The sequence below is a fragment of the Prosopis cineraria genome, unplaced genomic scaffold (assembly GCF_029017545.1).
Source record: "Prosopis cineraria cultivar Desert tree isolate PC_DT_omini unplaced genomic scaffold, ASM2901754v1 PC2, whole genome shotgun sequence".
In the NCBI taxonomy this organism is placed as follows: Eukaryota; Viridiplantae; Streptophyta; class Magnoliopsida; order Fabales; family Fabaceae; genus Prosopis; species Prosopis cineraria.
Genome location: NW_026555333.1, coordinates 43,335,427 through 43,357,103, shown reverse-complemented (window position 1 = coordinate 43,357,103; position 21,677 = coordinate 43,335,427). Strand labels below are relative to the sequence as shown.

The 21,677-nt window shown below is 32.7% G+C and overlaps 1 protein-coding gene across 4 annotated transcripts; it reads left to right on the top strand.

The window, feature by feature from the left end:
• The first annotated feature begins 12,908 nt into the window (after positions 1–12,908).
• LOC129302088 (pentatricopeptide repeat-containing protein At5g01110-like) lies at positions 12,909–20,919 on the top strand. Of its 4 annotated transcripts, none has more exons than XM_054940767.1 (5): positions 12,909–13,042; positions 13,206–15,827; positions 15,923–16,024; positions 17,328–17,389; positions 19,302–20,919. In XM_054940767.1, exon 2 carries the CDS (start codon positions 13,517–13,519, stop codon positions 15,764–15,766), a length of 2,250 nt encoding a protein of 749 aa, XP_054796742.1. In that variant the 5' UTR covers positions 12,909–13,042; positions 13,206–13,516; the 3' UTR covers positions 15,767–15,827; positions 15,923–16,024; positions 17,328–17,389; positions 19,302–20,919. The 4 variants fall into 4 exon arrangements, with proteins under 4 accessions (XP_054796742.1, XP_054796744.1, XP_054796743.1 ...); XM_054940769.1 differs by having other exon boundaries at positions 19,271–20,919; XM_054940770.1 differs by lacking the exon at positions 12,909–13,042 and having other exon boundaries at positions 13,757–13,891; positions 13,963–15,827.
• The last annotated feature ends 758 nt before the right edge of the window (positions 20,920–21,677 follow it).

Below are 21,677 nucleotides of genomic sequence, written 5' to 3'. Positions count from 1 at the left end.
TATATTTTGCTATATATAACTAAAGATGTTTAGTGGTTCAGTGGCACTATTTTTTTTGAACATCCAAGGGGTCAAAGGATCAAATCCTTCCTTAGCCCTTTTTTTGAATTGACCAATTGTTGACCATTCACCAACAATAGAGGTTCGGCCTCCAGCACAACAATGGTTTGTTGTAGGCAGTAATAGCTCCAACACCAATGATGATGAGGATTTTATTTTTTTTAATATAAACCAAGGGTATTTTAGTAATTAGACTATAAAATTTAATTATAATTAAAGCCCTTAGACATGTATTAAAGCTTCATAATCTATTGGGCTTTGCATGTGATTAATTTCATTTTGAGAGCCCTAATTGAAAAGTTTTCTAATTAATTAATTCATCTTTATATTTTTATTTAGTCTTCAACTCAATTCTTATACTTTTAAACTCACAACTCTAGCTCTTTGGTTTATAAAATCTTAGATTAAGACGTTGTTCTCACTCTTGTGATTATATTTTATAGGTGAAAGTTTTAATAGGAGCAAAGGGAAAAAGGAAGCTATAGAGGATTAGGATAGTTATCAATTGCATAGTTTTTTCTTTTGTTTGTAATTGACAAGTATATATGATTGATTTACATTGCCAACTTGAGACATGCAATCTTTTGATTACATTTGCATGTAGTTGTATTGTCTTTCTAATGTATTTTAGTCCAAATTGATGTAAATGTATGAAAATTTATATAAAAGACTGAAATACTCATGCAAATGTGCATATGGTGGTAATTGTCACAAAAAAAAAACAAACTAAAAGTCACCACTAAAAGTCTTTGACAACAGTCATCACTATAACAATCATCGCGAGTAGTTTTTTGCGGTGATAATAAAAGTATACTTTTAGCGGCAACAAAAGTTTTTTTGCCACTAAAAGTCTATTTTTAACCTTTTAAAAAAATAATAATTTATTTTATGTTGCTGTCAAAAATTTCTTTTACACTTTTTCCAAAAAAATTTTAAAAATAATATTTTATTTTATACCATGTCACTTTACTACGCGTGCATCACCTCGCCACCTCGTGCCACATTACCTGCCACATGTGTGCCTCCTCAAACCACCTCATGTGCTATGCCACCACCATACATCACATCTTATATTTGTTGAAAATATGCCAAAATTAAGGTTTGAACTCTTGACCTCCCATCTCTAATCTCCAAGCCTTAAATATCCCTTCTTTATCGGTTGAGCTAAAACGTGTCTCCAGTTATTATATATAAAATTAATTATATATTATTTAATTACATATGCATATATCAAATCATATATTATTAAAAAGATATGCATATATTTTATTTTATTTTCAATTATTAATATGACAAAATAATTTATATGAATATTTAATTATATTTTTTATAAAATATTATTTTTTACCAGTAAATATTATTTTTGTTAGGAAAATAAATTTAAAATAAAAAATTCTAAATATTAAATAATATTCTTATATATATTGTAACCAATTTTTAAATTTTAGTTTTAAAATGAAAATTATTAAGTATATAGTTTGTTTATAAATATGTATTATATTAGCTTATGTTAAATATCTTTGACCTTTTTCTTCTGTATATTTTTATCAAAATTAATGAATTAAACAATTAAAAATTTATCTTCTCTCAAAATGATTAAATGTTTCCCTCTCTTTTATTAAAAATATATTTTCTCTATAATTTTTCAATATCTTAAAAAAGTATTTTAATATCAAATTAATTTCAACCACATAAATTTTGTTCGGAAAAACATACAATTTGGTCTTTGTACTTTGTTCGTATTTCGTTGTAGGTCCCTCCACTTTTTTTTTGATGTTTTGGATCCCTATATTTTTATTTTTTGATATTTTATGTTCATCCAAGGTCCTACACTTTGATCATTTTATTCATTTAGGGACCTAGAACATCAAAAAATAAAAGTATAAGGACCCAAAACATCAATAAAAAGTGTAAGAATTTATAACAAAAAATGAATAAAGTGCAGGAACCAAAATGTATGTTTTTCAATTTTGTTAATAATCATGTTGAATAATTTTAAATTTTTAATAAACAATAATAACTTTTATAATATGAGATAATTATAAGAGTCTCATATGTGATTAATCTAATTAACCTCTAATCGTTCTCTACCTTATAGCAAGGTGAATTGGAATAATTTTTCATATTCTTCTAAATAATAATTAGTTATAAAAATCTTATTAGTAACTTTTTTTTATATAATAATGAAAACCTAAATACACTAGGCAAAATCACATGTAATCTTTGTCCAAAACTCATTAGAGTCCAGCAAAAGAAGTTAACACCATCTGCATATCAAGCTAAGCATCAATTGCACAATATATCAAGTAGCCTACAATATTATTTGCATCTTGTGACATTTATACAACTTTAACATTCCAATTTCATTTATGTATTTGTATGTAAATAATAATTTATGTATAACTTAACCTGATTATAATTAAAAGTAATAACCCACCAAGATTTTAATTTATCATATTAAAATAATAACTTAATAACTTAATTCTTAAAAAATATGAGCTATATATATCTTAAAAAATATTATGAATTATACAAATTAAAAAATATTTAATAATTAAACTTAACACATCTTCACTATTATCCTTTTTATTTCACGATCCTATATATCATGTATTTATAATTTTTTAAATAAAATAAGAAATTTATTTTCATAAATATCTTTTGAATAATTTTATTTAATTTTAAAATTTTAAAATAATTCATAAATTTTTTTAATAATTTAAATGATAATTTTATAAATTATTTTATATAATTTAAAATTATATTTAATTTTTTAAAAATACTTTTAGTGGAGACAAATGTTGTTACTAAAAGTAATCATACAAATTATTTTTTATAAAAATACTTTTGGAGGCCACCACCAAAAATCCACTTCTAGTGTGGAATTGAGAATGAAGTTTTTATTCTGCACATGCCAGATCATGAATTAGTAACTGCATCTAATCTCCAAAAAAATCTCAATTGTTTTATTTTTTTTAGAATGGAATATTCACAAAACCCCTATGAATAAGACCAAACATTATTCCATGGTATTTACATAGGATTTCTCTTTTTTATTCTTAAGCAAGTCCCTGAGAGGGCTTACTTGATCCATGATTAGTGTTTAGTCTTTCATTTATTTTTGGTCACGACATATTGTTGTCGCCAGAAGTGGACTTTAGCAACAAATTTGATTTGTCGCTCCTAAAAGTTCACTTTTAGCAACGACCACTAAAAGTTATTTTTTTGTATTATATGTAATTATCATTAGCCATAGAGATATTAAGATGAATTATGCATTTATCCTTTGATTAATGTTATTTCAGGTTTTTTATGACCGTATTGTGTTTGAAATGTATGTATATGTATTTATTTGGCCAATTATGTGTATTATGGTTCAGGTGAGTTGGTTTAAGTAGTCTTTAGGCTATTAGCATTTGATTTTGGTTTTAGACACCTTTGTATATTTTTTGAAGTGAAAATATGACTTTATACACCTTGAGTGTTGTGTTAATAGTTAGATGGCTTGATTAGCTATGTGTGAACATTTGAATTGCTTGAATCGAATGTCAAATGGCAATATGATGCACTTCAAAAGTTGGACCGGAGAGCTATCATGATAGCATCACACGCCACATCGTAAGGCATGTGCACCAAGGTGTATGGTACAATGTGAGGGATTCTCCCTTTGTGCCATCTACTACAATGAGTGATACATGTTATGGCTAATGGAGCAAGTTAGGCCGAATGCCCAAATTGTCTATAATTGATACCTATTTGTCGTTCTTCTTTTTCCATGCTTTTATACCTTCCATAATGATATTTTAAATACATGTTTAAGCTCAAACACATTTTAAAAAGGATTTTCTAGAATCCTAATTTTCTATTTAATTTTGTACTTAATCTTTTTCTATTATGGTGGTTTAATATAAAGATTTACTTAATCCTAGTTGTCATGATGATGTTGTATGATGTGTTTTAGTAATGTTAAAGCAAACATTATAAGAGTCTTTCATTGAATAAGTGGGACGATATAAATATATAGGCAAGTCATTGAGCTCTAAATAGTGGCCATATCACATAGATATAGAATTATCTATTATTCTTGCCAAGTAAACTCTCACTTCATATGATCATGTGATGCCATTAATGCGCAACTCATAGTATACACATTATCAATCATCATGTTCTTGCATGCAAATTCTCAAACATCATAGCATGCAACTATTACATCATCAACATATTACATATAAGCCATATATGCCCTTATAAATAACTTATTTCATGTATTTCGTGCAAGAGTTAACAATGACATTACACATAATTAATTTCTTTCCTTAATTTTCATTAAGCCTATTCAAACATCACATAACTTAATAAAATCATGACACACTTGTATTGTACATTTTAAAGACATCATATTTTCTAACTAATCAATTAAATAAGCAAATGCATAAATTTAATTTCTTTTTGGTTGCCTCAAACTTTTGAGAGGTTAATGGTTTACCCTTCAACACCAAATGCTTTCAAAGCTCTCTATAGCTTGAATGGTGTTGAAAATAATTAATCTATAATTAATCATTCCTATAACTCATCAATATCATAATACTTCTCAACTCATACTTTAAACTTCCAAAATCCCAATCCATCACATGTGAACATACCTGTAAGATTTATTAACTTCTTTTAGCTTACATTTGCTTCATTAAACCCTTAAACCATCATTAATAATTTTAAACAACCTTCAACTATCTCATTTATGGCTAATTTTTAGACATGAATGACCTCCAACACCAACAATGCATAAAACCATCAACCCATGGTTTAAATAATTTAAACAATTCTCATTTACTCCACTTAAGTTAATAAGTTCTGATCTATAGCCCCAATGTCTAAAAATCACTTCCAACAACAAAACCTAACTCAAAATCTTAGAAAATTAAAGAAGAAAGGAAGAAGAAAGCTTAAGGAACTTACCTAAGGCGTTAGATAGTCTAAGCACACTCCCAAAGCTTTGAAAATGGTGTGCCTTAGCAAAGGAAGCTAGCTCCCGTCACCTTCTCTTCTATTTTCTTCTTTTCCTCTTCTGGTCTTTGTAACGCAGACAGTCTCATTAAACCATATGTTTGTCTATACATCATGGCACATGCCACATATACCATGACATGTGATACAAAAAGCATTCTTCATGTCTTTGTGATCCATACGCTATGATGAACACTACATGTGCCACGACGTATGGTATAGAAACATCATTTTTAAGGCCCAAGTGGCTTAACTCTATTTCAAACTCAATCTTTAGGCTACAACCATAACTTAATAAGCCCACTTATGCTCTCTAAACACTCTCATTACATATTTATATTAGCTTAATTAGCCTTATTTAGCTCAATTACCCAAGGGTTAGATTTTGTTGGGATGTTACATATCACAATACCTAGAACACATTCAATAGACTTATAGTTACCTATATAATGCACCACATTTATCCTAAACAAACATATATCAATTTTCAACCCTCAACCCCAATTATTCAAAGTATTCAAGGAAGAGGGTCACAATGACATTATCTAAAAAATCATTCAAACAGGTATTAACATACTTGCACTAGAAATTCTAGCCCTATCTAAGTTAACCATTTTAAACTATATTAACTTTGGGCATGAAATACATAATCATAAATTCACAACACATTTGTGCATGTATGACAAAATGAAATTTCTAGTTGGCAATATCATGCACTTACACATATATCTATCACAATATAAATAGGCATTACAAATGGGCTAACTAATCTTTAGTCCCTTATGCCTTTCCTTTAGCTTAATCAGAGTTAGAAATTGTAATATGTTAAGAGAAGAGTGAGTACAACCATTCAGTAATCAAAGTACATTAATTCAAACATATGCAAGTAAAGTTACAAATAGACATGCAGAGGGGCATACTTAAAACCAATCAATTCCATATACTTAAGTATTGTAAATAGAAAACAATTATGCATATGTATGCTATATGCCTTATCACTTCTATTCTTTCTTTCGACCGAATCCATATATTGTCAATATAAACAAGGTTAGGTCATGTGACTAACATAGTCCAAGCTCTCAAATCATGAGGGTAGCTCAGTTAAAAGTCACCTTACTTACTCTCGGATCATGGCTCTCCCGTCCCCAACCAACACAATGTCATATGCTGGATTCTATACCATCACCTACTTACCTAGAATGATAATGCATAGCTTTCATCAAACTCCACACTGATACTCCCATAGGAGATGGTGATTCATGACTATCTAGATGTATATTGGACTTCGCACTAATTTCTTATCGAGGAAGGTGATATACAATATGTGCGTAGCATCAAATTTATCTAGGTGTTGGCAAATCCATATGGATTTCAATTATTCCTAACTAGGGTATCATTAGCCATCAATCATGCATCGTCCTTAATGCCCATGAGAAATAATTAAACACCTGCTTGTCTTTTTCACACAAATTATAATTTAATACTTCACAAAATCACATTCTTATCAAACATGCCTACTTGGATAAATACCAAAGCATAAAACATATGATTTGTAAAAGTATATTTTCAAGTTCACAATATATCTTAAACAGCCAAAAAAGCAAAGCATGAGAATGGTTTCTTTAAGTTACCTTAAACCTTTAGGTCACCAAAAGTTATCCCTTAATCCTTGCTTCCCAAAATTGACTCCAAGCTCATAGGGTGTAACAAACATGTTTGGTCTACAATATTAACCAATAACATTAATAATTAATCTCAATTTCACAACTTCCAACTTAACTTAACAAATCTAAATACTACTTTTCTTATATTTCTCAAAACCATTACATTCTAAATAACCAATTAACTCCCATGAATTTCCTTTAGCTTAGTTAGCATCATTAATAACACCCAACAATCCAAAATTAACCATTTATGCCATTTATGTAATATCCTCCTCCTTCTAATCTTATAATTAAAACTAAATCCCAAGTAAGTAGGAATGAGATTTATAGCAATCGTTAACCTCTAGAAGTTCATGTTATTTCATCACATTTTTCTTAGATTCTAGTCCATTTTGGTTTATTTGTATATGTTTTATTGCCCAATTTAAGAAAATATGTATTTTGTTTTGGGCTTGTGTTCTTGGCTTTAATTTGATATTTTTAGCCTAATTTCATGTTATTTTGATTAGAAGCATTTCTGGAGCTTTGTGGATGTTTTTGGAAGGCTTTTGGATGAAGAAATCAAGAACAAAATGAATGATTTTTGTTAGCTATAAAAACAGTGCAAAACTACCAAAGTCGTGACTTTCGTTCGCGACTTTCATTGCTGTCAGAAAAATGCTGCATTTCATTTATCAAAAATTAGTTGGCTAGGACACATATAAACTGAGAGCTGGACCCAGAACGTATTCTTCAGACTTTTAGACATTTTTAGAGCTTGGTTGTGCTAGAGTTTGGGCATTGAAAGAGTTGGGATCAAGAAATTGAAGCTTTGAAGACATTTGGAGCTCATTTTCTTTAGTTTTTCTATTCCTCTTCCCTTTCCTCTCTTGTAATCTGAAATGGGTCCACTTATTTTGTATATTTATAGCTTGTGGATGATTGAGTAGCTAAGCCTTTTGTTCTAGGATTATTTGGAACCCTTGTATGGAGTAACACTATATTTTACTCTTTTCTTAATGCTTCTACTTGATTGGCCACCATTTAGATGTTGGGTTCACTTAATTGATGCTTGAGAGGGCTAGGTTGAGTGTAGAACTTGGGTAAAATTGTGTAAGAACTTGATATTTGCATGTTGAATGGATGGTTTTGCTAGTAAGATAGAGATATACTTGCTAGCCTTACATAGCCACATTAGGGTTGGTGTTTAAAATTGAGTTTTATTAATTGTAACAAGAAATTGTGCAATCAATTTAACTAAACACTTGTTCATGACTTGAGAGAGCTTGTCCAAGTATTTTTAGAACCTTAGGTTAGCACTTATTTTCATTAAAAGCATTTATGAGAGAAGATAATTTTGGTGTTATGAAATGCAAGGGGGATAAATAATCTTAGGTCTTAAATTGTATTAGAAGTTTGTGAATCACTTACTTTTCTTTATTTTCTAGAGTTAATTTCATTTGCAAAATCATTTTCACCTAATTTTATGCAGCTCAACTTAATTAAATTTACTTAGTCTTTTGCTTGATCATTGTTTTTGAACAAATTCTCGAGGAAACGATACTTTACTTTCATTATATTACTTGCTACGATCTGTACACTTGCGGTGAGCAACAGTAATTATCAAAATACAAAGTTTTCAATGGTTAGTAAACTGGAGATCCTAAGTTTACAAGACAAAAATCATTTTCAAGTCTTGTAACTAGAGAAAGCAGAGTTTACAAATATACAAAGTATGAGATCATTACATAAGTGGGTGTATTTGTTTAAGAATTTGAAACAAGAGAATTTTTAAAAAATTTTGAGGCATGCGCCACAGCTTATCGAACATGCACCACGGCGTGTTCGCCTCTGTGACACATGCCGTAACTTATGGCACCATGCGCTGCAGCGCAATTGCACGAACTTTGACAATAAATTCTATTGTTAACTTAATAGCATTAGGGCCAACTTTCGACATGGCCCAAATCTCTGTTAGAATGATGTGAACTAGGTGTCTACAGAAAGCCCTTTCTGAGTTCTAATTAATGGAATTAGTCTCAAACTCAAATTCTTTTTAAAACAAAATTTGGACATACTTTTCAAAAGTTACACTTTTACAACAATTTTCACAAAATCAAGTGTTCAAACCAAATACCAAGAGCCAATAGCTACCGACACTAATTTGACCACACACAAATCATTAAAACTAACTCATGTAATGCATCATATCTCATGAAATACTTCTAGATAAAATTTTCACTACTCAACTCCTTAAACTCAAAAACATAAAAAAAAAGGATTCGACCACAATTTTCATCAAGTTCTCCTAAATCATATCATAATATGCTTTACTCTTACTTGCATTAGTAGTTTAGCCCTATCACACATATTCATCAACTCACTCCCTAGAGTTCAAAATACACTTATAATTTACAATTCACATAATGCAATTAAGGAACAAATGAGAATTCTCAATTGACAATTGAAATTGTTATACAATTACTCAAAATAAAGAAGCCTACTATAAAAGGATCGCGGTCTTAACCTCTGGTGTTTTCCTCTGTCCATACCTCTTGAGCTATTCCCTGTAATATTGAAAATAATGAGGTGAGTACAACTACTCAATAACCAAGATCCGACTAACGCATACTAATGCATATCAATTAGTTTAAATGCAAGTAGCAGTTAATGTCAATGCTTTAGCCCATGTAAAATATTTAAAAATAGATATTCATAATTTCACTCACATAATAGCATTTACTTGAAAAACAATGCTTTTTAGCACTTTTTTTATATAAAGAGAGTTGGTCGCACAAATCATTGACAAATACATTAGAAGAAATTAAGACTCAACTCGTGATATCATCATTAGAGACACCATATAAACAACAGGTGCCCTTACTCACTATATGCCTGATCACACCTTCCTTATATCCTCCTTATTCCTCTGACATAAAACCGTGGGCTATAACTCAATGGGATAGTCTATATTCATGACTTCCCTAGCCTAAATACTTGTGAGGGGATTACTTGGCCAAGGCACACCCAACTCACTTATGGAACACAATTTCCCCTATTTCTTACACTATAGGGGTGTCATACACCTATACTAGCCTCCTTATTGAACTGGTGGATAGCTAGCTAGGTTTGAATCCCTTATTGAACCAGTGAGACAATCCTTCATTGAACAAGTAAGACAATATAGATATAATCAATCCAGGTAAACCATCACAGGAATGAGGCCTTACCACGTGGATTTTATCATATACTCCTCTTCGTAGGCAAACTCCTGCCTCTCAAGATCATGCAATGCATATTTATGCCATAATTCACACATATACAATTCATATAACTTCACATTATCAATTTTCATTGAATTTCATCATTACACAATCATTGAATTTCTTAATCACATTTTCATTGAACTTCAAACGAAATAAGTCATTGAACTCCAACTTCACAATCATTGTACTTCACACTTCCAAAATCATTGAACTCCACTATTTTAAATATCATTAAACTTCTCATAAACAAAGATTCATGTTACTTCTCAATTCATAAAATCATTGAACTCCCAATATACATAATACGAAAATTCACCGATTTTGTTCTCAAATAAATTTTACATCACAAGGCATAAAACTCAAAAATTTGATCTAGTGAATTTTCTAACAAATCAAGCCATACTTGCATTTCTTTTTAATTTACACATTTCAATGATAAATTATAAATCCTTAAACTAATAAATACACAAAAACATAAGATAGAATTCTCCCAGTTACCTCAAACCTTTAAGAGGTCAAAAGTTTCACCCCTCAATTACTCACTCTCAAGGCTTTCAAGAAGCTTAAATGGTGCTAATGGTAGTTGCTCTACAAGCATTTACCATGCAAAATATCAATATCCATATTTGAGCTATTTTTCACTAACACTTCGTCATTTCTTAATACTCAAAATTTATTCTTAATTCATGTAAAAGTACCCATAAAACTTCTTAGCTTCCTTTAACTCTCATTAATAACATTGAACTCTTAAATAGTCATTAATGAAACCACATTGTTGCAACCATCAAATTTACGAGAATTGTAGACATTTAATATCCTCCAACCACCAATCATCATAAAACCATAAATGCCAAGTTTACTTAGCTCAATCTACTCCCATTAACTCTATTTAAGTCAATAGGTTTGGACTTATAGCTTTTATGGACTGAAAATCACTATTAACAATCAAACCCTAACTTCTACCATTAAGAAAATGGAAGAAGACAGAAAAATTTAAGTAAGGAGACTTACCTTTGGTATTTATGAGCTCCATCTTACTCCTATAAGTCGGTTTCTTCAAGCACTAGCTCAGCTCTTTCGTTCTCTTCATTTTTTCTCTTCCTCTTCTCGTTTCTCTTATACAGATACGAAACTGATATATCAGGATTTTGATTGTGTGCCGCGGCGCACGTTGCTCTCTGTCGCAGCGCACGACACAGAGGAGCCTGTTGGATTCAAATCTGCCTCTGTGCGCCTCGGGGGACTAATTACGGGCCGCGAGATAGGGCATAGAGAGCAAATCTTTAGTTTTCTTCTTCTTTCCTTGCCGGGTGGCCCACAATTGATCCGAATCTACTTTTAGGATTGAAATCACAATAATTACACCAAGCTAAACCCTTCTGACCACACACCTCATTAATACACTTACTTAGTCTATTTGAGTTTAATTAACTTAATTTGAAATTGAGGATGTTACAATTTACATAAGGTGTAACTATGTAATGACCCAAGAATTTTTTTAGAAAAAATTAAAATTAATTAAAATTATTATGAAGTTAATTAAAATTTATGATAAGATATTTAAGTGTATATTTATTTATGTTGGGATAGACTTACATATTGGTGGTCTAGTGGAGCTTTGCTAATAGATTATCATAAGGTTGTGGGTTTTGATCTTTCTATTACCTCAAGAAGCATTTTAATTATTATTTTAGCCTTTTGAAATTATTGTTAAGCTCTCAACCACATCAGATATTTTTTTCCTCTTCATTTCTTTCCCTTTTGTGTTTCTTCTTCTTGATTTAGGTATAGAGAGAGAGAGAGAGAGAGAGAGAGAGAGAGAGTCAATTTGTGAGGGAAACCCATGTCTGTCCTTTTTAGTCTTCCTTCTTCATTTTCTTCTCGCCATTCAACTTGTCGCCAGTGACTAGGGAGCGTCTACCATTGCTGTTGCTAGAGATGCGTTCACGCGGTTTTTGGTGTTTCTGACTATTCTTATTAAAATTTTCATATTAGCATTAGTTTAACAAATAATCACAAACTAATATTGGTAATTGGCATGTCAATATTATTAATACTGTTTGTGCTACGTCAATATTCTTATAAAAATGTATTGACTAAAGAAAATGCAGGAACTTAAAAAACTAAAAATAAAGTGCAAGAATCTACATTAAAATTCGAGTAAAATGCTGGGTTTAAATGTGGTGTTTTTCCATACATACATACATACATACATACATATATATATGACTGGGACATTTTCACTACCGTTTTTTGCCGTCGGGGTCAAACTTCAATTTGATAGAAAACAACGTTTCAAACACTTCTTGTTTTGATCTAGAAAATCAATTTTGATTTTTGTCAATTATAATTTATTAAGATTGGTTCCTTCTTGTTGTTTTTCGGTTACAAATGATAAATTAACTTCTACTTTCTATCATCTTTACTTCTAGCCAACATCTTTACATTTTTTTAATATTATAAAAAATATGTTTTGATTATTGTAAAAAAGAAAATTATTTATTTATCCAATACAAAATGTGTTTTTATTACGCATACGTTTCTTCTTATCAAAATTAATTCAGTCTAAATATAATTATAATTTGAGATAAGAAAGAGATTGCTGGCAAGAAGAATTTTTTTTTTTCAATTTTGAATTTAATACAACATTTTATGAATTATGATCATGATTTTAACTTAAAATTATCGTAATCATCCTCATTCTTCGCCCGCCACTTCGGTTTTTTAAAATATACTCTCTCTATTAAAAAGATATAATTTGTTTTTATCTCTTAATTATTTAATTAATTATATTTAAATTGGTATTAATGTTTTATGTTTGTCCTCATTTAATAAAAATATAGGAAAATCATTTTTAGATTTCACATAAGCCATGTCCAATATTTGGACACCCATAACACACATGGGTCACACGTGAGAAGAGGTGGGGGCCCCCTCACATAAAAGTGGTTCCGCCACTGGCTTTTGCTATTCCTGCTTGATGTGTCGCCAATGGGAGTGGAGGCGCCAAACACTGCACAGAATGCTCCAACTGAAGTGACAGAGGAGAATATAGATGCCTTGCTTGAGGTGAGTTTCGCTGATCAGATACTTTCTCTTAGCCTTGCTTACGCCTTCTTCATTGTTAACAACCGATAATTCCTTTTCTTCATTGTTAAATCCCCATATATTATGAAACATGCTGATTCATCAGCAATGAATGTTACATTCTGAACTTTTATTTGTTTAACAGGCTGCACGATATGATGATGAATGATCTTGTGAGCCTAGCTTCTATTGGTGTTCCACTTGATTCCAAGGATTCACAAGGAAGAACAGTTCAGTAACTATTTCTGGTTGGTAGTTCCATTGGAGGATTAGGTAATCGCGGGAGTGCTTGCTAGAATGGGGATTAGGTAATCGCGGGAGTGGTTGAATTATTATGATAACTTTTGGCTCATCCCCGCGTGTTTCCATGGCGTTTGGCAAGTTTGCTTTCGCCTTCGTATTCTAATATTTTGCATCGTTCATCCTGGAGAAAGTAAGCTTGCCTAAGCTCTTCAAATGGCGAGACTACGCCTTTTGCTTCATAACCTTGCTGTCGATGTTGGCACAGCCTGCACAAAGCCTCGTACTTATGGCCAGCTCTTAGTTGCGCGTCGCTTCTGCTTTTTCTCCTCTTTTACGGACACTAGCTGTGGCCTCAGGTCTCCTCGAACCCACGAGACATTGGGAAATTTCAACGAAGAATCAGTTTCCTCAAGTTCTCTTTCTGATGCGTTTTTGGTGGAAAAAGTTTTCTTGAGTTTGAGGCAAGGGAATCTCAATTCACTGAGCAATCACCTTTTCCGTGCTTCAGACCCATCAATTGTGGTTGAAGTTCTTCATCGATGTCACGATAACTTGGTCCTGGGTCAGAAGTTTGTCAATATAATCATGGTAAATTGTCCAAATTTTAAGCACTCATCCCGCTCGTTGAGTGCAATGATTCACATTTTATTTCGTTGTAGGATGCTACCAGAAGCCCAGGCTTTGATTCTTAGAATGATAAGGAGGAGTGGCGCTTCACGTATTGAAATTGTCGAGTCCTTGCTTTCAACGTACGTCAATTGTGGTTCCAATTCTTTTGTTTTTGATTTGTTGATAAGGACTTTTGTTCAGGCGAGGAAATTAAGAGAAGGCTGTGAGGCATTTCGTTTGTTGAGAAGTAAGGGATTTTGTGTTTCTATAAATGCTTGTAATGCTCTTCTTGGTGCTCTTGTGAGGGTTGGTTGGATGGATTTGGCATGGAATATATATGAAGATATTTTGAGAAGTGGAACACAGATGAATGTATACACTCTAAATATTATGGTTAATGCTTTGTGCAAAGATTGCAGAATGGACCAAGTTAAAATTTTCTTGACGAACATGGAGGGTAAGGGGCTTTTTCCAGATTCTGTAACATACAATACTCTAATCAGTGCACACTGTCGTGAGGGGCTTGTAGAAGAGGCTTTTGAATTAATGAACTCGATGAAGCTTAGGGGGTTGAAACCTGGCCTTTTTACTTATAATGCTATTATCAATGGCTTATGTAAGAATGGAAACTATGTGAGAGCAAAGGAACTTTTTTATGAGATGTTGAGGATAGGATTGAACCCTGACACTGCCACTTTTAATACATTGCTTGTTGAAAGTTGTAAAAAGGATAATATTTCTGAAGCTGAAAAGATTTTTAAGGAAATGTCACAGCATGGAGTTGTTCCAGATTTATTTAGCTTTAGCACACTTATAGCGTGGTTCTCCAGGAATGGATACTCTGACCAGGCCTTGGCATATTTTGGGAAAATGAAGGATGCTGGGTTGGTTCCTGATACTGTTATATATACTATTCTTATAGATGGGTATTGCAAAAGTGGAAAAATGTCTGAGGCTTTGAAGATGCGAAATGAAATGGTAGAGCAGGGCTGTCTAATGGATGTGGTTGCATACAATGCTATACTGAATGGATTGTGTAGGGAAAATATGCTTGTTGATGCTGATGAGCTATATAATGAGATGGTGGAAAGGGGGATTTTTCCTGATTTCTTCACCCTCACCACAATCATTCATGGCTATTGTAAAAATGGAAACATGACAAGAGCGCTTAATTTATTTGAGACTATGACTCAAAGGAACTTAAAGCCTGATGTTGTGACATATAATACGTTGATGGATGGCTTCTGCAAAATGGGTGAAATGGAAAAAGCAAAGGAGTTGTGGTATGACATGATACACAGAGAAATTTTTCCTAACCATATATCATTTAGCATTTTGATAAATGGATACTGCAGCTTAGGTCTTGTTTCTGAAGCATTCAGGTTGTGGGATGAAATGGTAGAAAAAGGTATAAAACCGACCTTGGTTAATTGCAACACCATTATAAAGGGCTATTGTCGGTCTGGTGATGCATCAAAGGCAAGTGAGTTCTTGAACAAGATGATTTTGGAGGGAGTTTTACCTGACAGTATCACATACAATACTCTAATAAATGCTTTTCTAAGGGAAGAGAATTTGGACAAAGCTTTCATTTTCATTAATAGCATGGAAAAACAAGGTATACTACCTGATATTATCACATACAATGCAATTCTTAATGGATATTGCAGGCGAGGCAAAATACAAGAGGCTGAGATGGTCTTGCGTAAGATGATTGACAAAGGTGTCAATCCTGATAGATCAACATACACATCATTGATAAATGGGCATGTCTCTCAAAACAACCTGAAAGAGGCATTCCGCTTTCATGAAGAGATGCTGCAAAGAGGATTTATTCCAGATGACAAATTCTAAGATTTTTATGGTAGAAGCTATTTGGACATATTAGCATCTCGTTTTACATCCATATATGAAGGTTGGACATGTTCTCTTTGAGAATCATAGTTCCTAGGTCTTGATTTTGCAGGCTTGCAATGATTCACTTGCTCATGTAATTTTGTAATGTGTCAGGTCTAAAAGTGACCAGAGAATATTATCAAAGGAAGGAGAACGGGACTTTGACCAGAAAGGAGAATGGGATGCGGTGGTGGACTATCCTGTGGCATCATGAAGGTAAGGCCATTTCTAACTTAGTTATTGACAGCAAAATTTTGGTCGCACATGTGCAATGTTTTCCTTCTTGTAAGTTGTAGGGTGGGCTTTGGGTAATAATTGGAAGTAAACTAGTTGCCTAATTATTACTATCAAATTTATAAAAAAAGATGAATTCTGTGCACATCTAGAAACAGTCCTTTTGAATTCTGCCAGTGTAAAGAAAGAAGTTAGAAGACAAGAGGATTTGTAAATTAGGAAAGAAATCTGGGTAAGTAATTGAAAAAAATAAATGAAATCATATAGGAAGACTGATTATTTGGAGAGGAAAAAGAAATTCAGAGGATCAAATGAATTGAGAAATAACCTGTGAATTGGATCCTATTTCAATGGGAACTTGATGATTCAATCTGCCTGCACAGGAGTTACACCACACATTTTCAAGCTTAAATAAACCAAAACACATTAAGATTTATTTATTGACTTCTTTGTTTTAAATTGTTTGCCTTTAATGTTTCTATTTTTGACTTCAAATATTAAAGGATGATCGAGAATTTCAAATTTGGTGAAAGGTAAAAAAGAAAAGAATTGAATATTTGTTAGTAAATTGAATATTATGTAATTTATGGATATGATTCTCATTTGTTGGTTACAATTTTGTGGGCTAGTGTTTGTTTCCTTGCTCTTGCACCTCATGTCTTTGTGCCACTTGTGCTCCTTTGAGAACTATAATTTGTAAACTAGGATCATTTTATAACCATTATAGAGATGCAGCTTCAATGATGAAGTTCGCTTCTTTAATTGTTCTAACCAGGCATAGGGAAGCCAAGAGTTACATGCTGCTGTGCTCCTTGTAAACTTATAGAATTGGAGCCTGAAATCATATGAAACAGATGTATTATACAAGATACTGTTCTGGCATGTCAGCATGCTTTATATTTGTAACTTCCTTATCCATATAGACGTTTCATATCGCTTTATAAAATTGGAGCAAGTGTTAAGAGCATAAAATTGAAATGCTGAAGAGATGGAGGTTATGTTGCTGTGGTAAATATTAAAGCTAGCAGCTGGTGGTACCACAAAGCTTGTATGGAAATTGTTAATATCTTTGGAATAAGAATAAACATTTTGGGTTATACTAGAAACTTTGATTTTTCCAATTGAAAATCAATTAGCAGAAAAAGAATTATAGCATCACGTGGAAAAAAAGAAAATAATAGTTTCAGAGGACAAAATAAGAACAATTATTGGAAAAAAAAAATGCTCATATTGGATGAACTTTTGCATGTGTTCCTGACTTTGCTTCCTTAATGTTTGAATTCAGCTCTTCACATGGTTGCTGCTAATGGACATCTTGACGTTGTAGACTACTTAATCAGCAGAGTGGTGAGAAATCTTTTTTCCCCCCCAACAAATATTTTTTCCTTTCTTTTGAAAGTTTTCGCTTGAAATAAGCCATTAATTAATTACTAAAGTTTGAGTGAAGGTTTCTAATGTACATAGTTCATTTATCCTGTTAACATGTCATCTTAGTGATCATTATCGTGTTCACGGGACAATCCCATGATGTCACATTATGCCATGTGTAGTTTCAACAGTGTTGATTAAGAAACATCAATGGCTGTTGCTGTTGACTTATATTCCATGTGTACTCAGTACTTTGTCCTTAGTTCATCTCCCAGACTTGTGCTTGTGATTTTGGATAAAGCATTTCATCGGATGTAAGAAATTTGTCCTTGGAAGAACTGTAAAGTTTGTGATATGAGGAGAGCTCTGATGTCAGAGGCTGAAAACTACTTGTTTATATTATTTTTACTTTTAAATGATAGTATTATTATTCACATCGCACCCTGCTTATCTTAAGCAATGTTATTTTAGTATGTAATCAAATAGGCCTGTCATTTAAAAACACTATCACCTTATCAGCCTATTATTCATTTATCTATTTAATGTAGTAAAATATCAAATGCTCAGCTGCCTTACTGTGGAGAATCTATCCCTTACTTATCTAAAGGTTTACCTATTTCAACATGTTTGCCACTTGGCTGCAGAGTTTATGTGGATAAGTTCTCAATATTGCTTGAAATATGATGCATACGATGGGAAAAATAACTATCTTATTATAGTGGGTAGGAATAAAAACCTCATTTTCCTTGCCCCATTGGAAACCAGATGTGCTGTGATGGAACTCTCTACTATATTAAGCTTAAAAACAAGCAAAACCAGAAAATAAACTGTAAATGTAACTAAAAATTACTATTGCTGAATAATAGAGTGGGATTACAAGCAAAATAAAGACCGAAACTACACTGAGATGGCAATTACAGAGCATGAAACAACATCAACTACACCCTCTGAGCAGCAGCACGAACACAAGCCTCTCACAAATACAAACTAAAGTAGAAAGATAAAATGATGAAGAAAAGATGATTTTCTCCACCCCTAATCTGGCATTCGAGAGATCAGAACTCTCCTCACTTGACCACAATTCTCCAAAAGAAGTCCTCCTCCCTCAGCACGAAGCTACATATTTAAAGGGTCAAAAGTAGTCATTACCCCTATTGACACTACTCATATCATAGGCTACACCTAACCTGACTTTTCTTTTATCATTTGAATCTTACAGTTATAAACCTTCAAATAAACCTCTTGACCATTGGTCTCAGTCTTCTCTAAGTTACCTCCCTTCCTAGATTGTCTAACGCAAGCCTTAGGAAATGACAGACAAATCTTTTGGGAATCACCAGCTCTATTATGCTGTAACCTATCATGTTTCAGTAATTTGCAGATCTACTTAGTTGTCCCTTTTGATCTGTATTGGCCGTGCAAGCTTGTCCAAAGTAAGGAAATAATTTCAATTTTGGAATTCGATTGAAGCTAGAGCAACCCCTGAGCAATGCATGCGGGTTTGAAACCTTTCTTTCAAATGGGAAAAAAGAGTTCGGAAGAGAAAAGGGGGACAAAGTGACTGAAAATTTACAAATTTAGCATGCACATTAACATAACTGGGTAATAGATTCTACTTTTATAATATATCATTTATTATAGTGACATTGACACTTTAGGTTATTACTGCCACTTCGATTCATACATGAGATTGTACTAGTACAAAATTATGTTGAATCAGTCAAAATGGAACCTCAAAAGAAGTTGACCCTAACCTATAAGCCTTTAGAATCCTCAATATCCATATCATTCATCCATGACCAGTGTTTTTGTGTAGATTGAATATTTATGCATTTTATGGATATGATTCTGATTTGTTAGTTACAATTCCAATGTACATGATTGCGGTCAGAGGTTCAAAGGCTTCTTGGATCTGGGATAGTATATTATGTGGACGAGAGTTTTTGAAAAATGACCTCTGATGGCAAATAAGGAGAGGAAATTATGTTCAAGTGTGGAAGGATCCGTGGATTCCTGGAGCTGATAAGTATTTATTGCAGAAAAAAGAAACTGTAGTGGATGAGTCTCTGCCAGTAACTACTCTAATACAGGACGGAAGATGGAATGTTCATGAAATTGGAGACTCTGTGGCACCAGGAATATTGAGATTAATTCTGAAAATTCCTATTTCTCCATCACGAAAGGTAGATCAACTTGTGTGGGCTGGTAATACTAATTGCATGTAATCGGTTCGAGCAGGATACAAAAGACTTGGGGAAAGAACTGGAATGAGCTGTGGCTGGTACAGAGACATCATCACAGGTAGCTAACAGATTGCGGGCAACAATCTGGAAGTCAAAGGATTATCCCAAGGTCAAATTTTTTATTTGGAGAATTCTCTCTAAGGCTGTTGCTATAAATGAAGGAATGAATAGGAGGAGATGTGGTCATAGTCCTGTTTGTCCTATATGCTTTAATGATGTTGAATCTGTTGAACATATGCTTTTTAACTTGTACTTGGGTAAAGGCAGCTTGGTTTGGTAGTCCACTAAGTATTCTTATTAACCCTGCTGCTATACAAAGTTTTATGAAGTGGTTTGAAGGGATGCTGTTTCTGGATATTGAGGATTTGGAGTATGTTATGGCGTATGTGACTTTTTTTTTTTTTGGCTGGAATTTATGGAAAATGCGGTGTGATTTCATCTTCAATAATTTGCCTCTTGATCCTATGGAGATTATTGAAACAATCAACAGTATGATCAATGAATTTTGGAAAAATAATGGTCTGTTCCCTCCAGAATCTCTTAACAGACTGCCGGTCTGAAGTTGAATGGACTAAACCTCCCTTGGGTGAGATTAAAATTAAGTAAGATGCGGCCTTTCGTAAGTTCACTTCAGCTGCAGGTCTGGGCGTTTTGTGTAGGGATTCTATGGGCTGTTTTGTTCAAGGTTGGATGGATCGAATCTCAGAAAGCTCAAGATTCACGGCAGAAGAACTATTGAGTGTGAAGAAGGCGGTGGAATTAGCTGACTTTTTTTTTCCGGTTAAGGTTACCTTGGAGATGGATTGCGCCGTTCTCTATAGGGCTTTGACATCCAGAGAGTACCATTCGCGTGCATGGAAATGCCATCACATTCTAAAAGATTTGACTGAAATAACAGTCTGAGTTTTCTATCATTTTCTCTTGTTCCCAGGGATGGGAATCGTGCTGCTGATTCGATGGCTGCTCAGGCTTCAAGGGAGTTGCGACCATCAGGTCTGGTTTTGTTACCACCAACTCCTCCAGCTTCTCTTCTACTCAGGGATTCAGTTCATCAATTCTCGTCTGAATTAGTTCAGCAGAATGTAGTGACTGACAGGGAAGGAATTGGCTAACTTGTTTAAATATCTGGTTATGTTTTTCTGTTGCTGTTTTATGGTTTTTTTTTTTTGAAGTATTTTCGTTTCGGTCTTTACTTCCTTGTACTGTTGAACCTTTGTTTTTGCTTTCATTAATGCAATTTGCATCCTCTTGACGATCAAAAAAATTAGTGCGTGTTTCCTTGCTCATGCCTTTGTGCCACTTGTGCTCCTTTAACCATTATGATTTGTACGCTCAATCATTTTATTGCCATCATAGAGATGCCACTTCAATGATGAAGTCTAACGCTGGGCTTAAGTGCTTCCTTTTCTTTTAAAAAATATAAAATATTTTTAATTAAATTTTACCCTCAACAAAATAATTAATTATTTTAAAACTAATACCATCTTTTAATATTTACGCATTTAATAAGATATTTTACATTAAAGTAAATATAAAATGAGTTATTTATTTGGGGTGTTTTTGAAAAAAATATATTAAATTTTGAAATATTAAAATGCTTTACATTTTTAAAATGAGGAGAGTATATTATATATAAAAGATGAATTATCTGTAAACATGAGATTTTAAGTTGAGTTAAGATGTGATGTTATTTATTTTTTCACCACCCATTTGTATGATAATTATGATTACAATTTAATCAGTCATTAAGTATTCCCTCTTTTAATCATTGTTCTAAAATCTTAATCAAGTCTTGAAGAAAAACAACCGAAGTATTTCTTACACTCCATACGATACATGAGAGCTAGGTATACTTTTCATAACTACAGGATATCATTTATGAATAATAAACAGTATTCCCCCACCGCCTCCCCACGCCCCGCCCCCCAAGAAGGGGAAACATTTCAGTCAATCCAGTGTAATTTTAGTCAACATCTTCTAAAAGTTTGAAATTTCAATGTATATTTGGGGACTGTAATAAAATT

What these genes read in the sequence shown, in the direction of transcription:
- LOC129302088 (XM_054940767.1), top strand. Translation starts at nt 13,517, where the DNA reads ATGGCGAGACTACGCCTTTTGCTTCATAACCTTGCTGTCGATGTTGGC.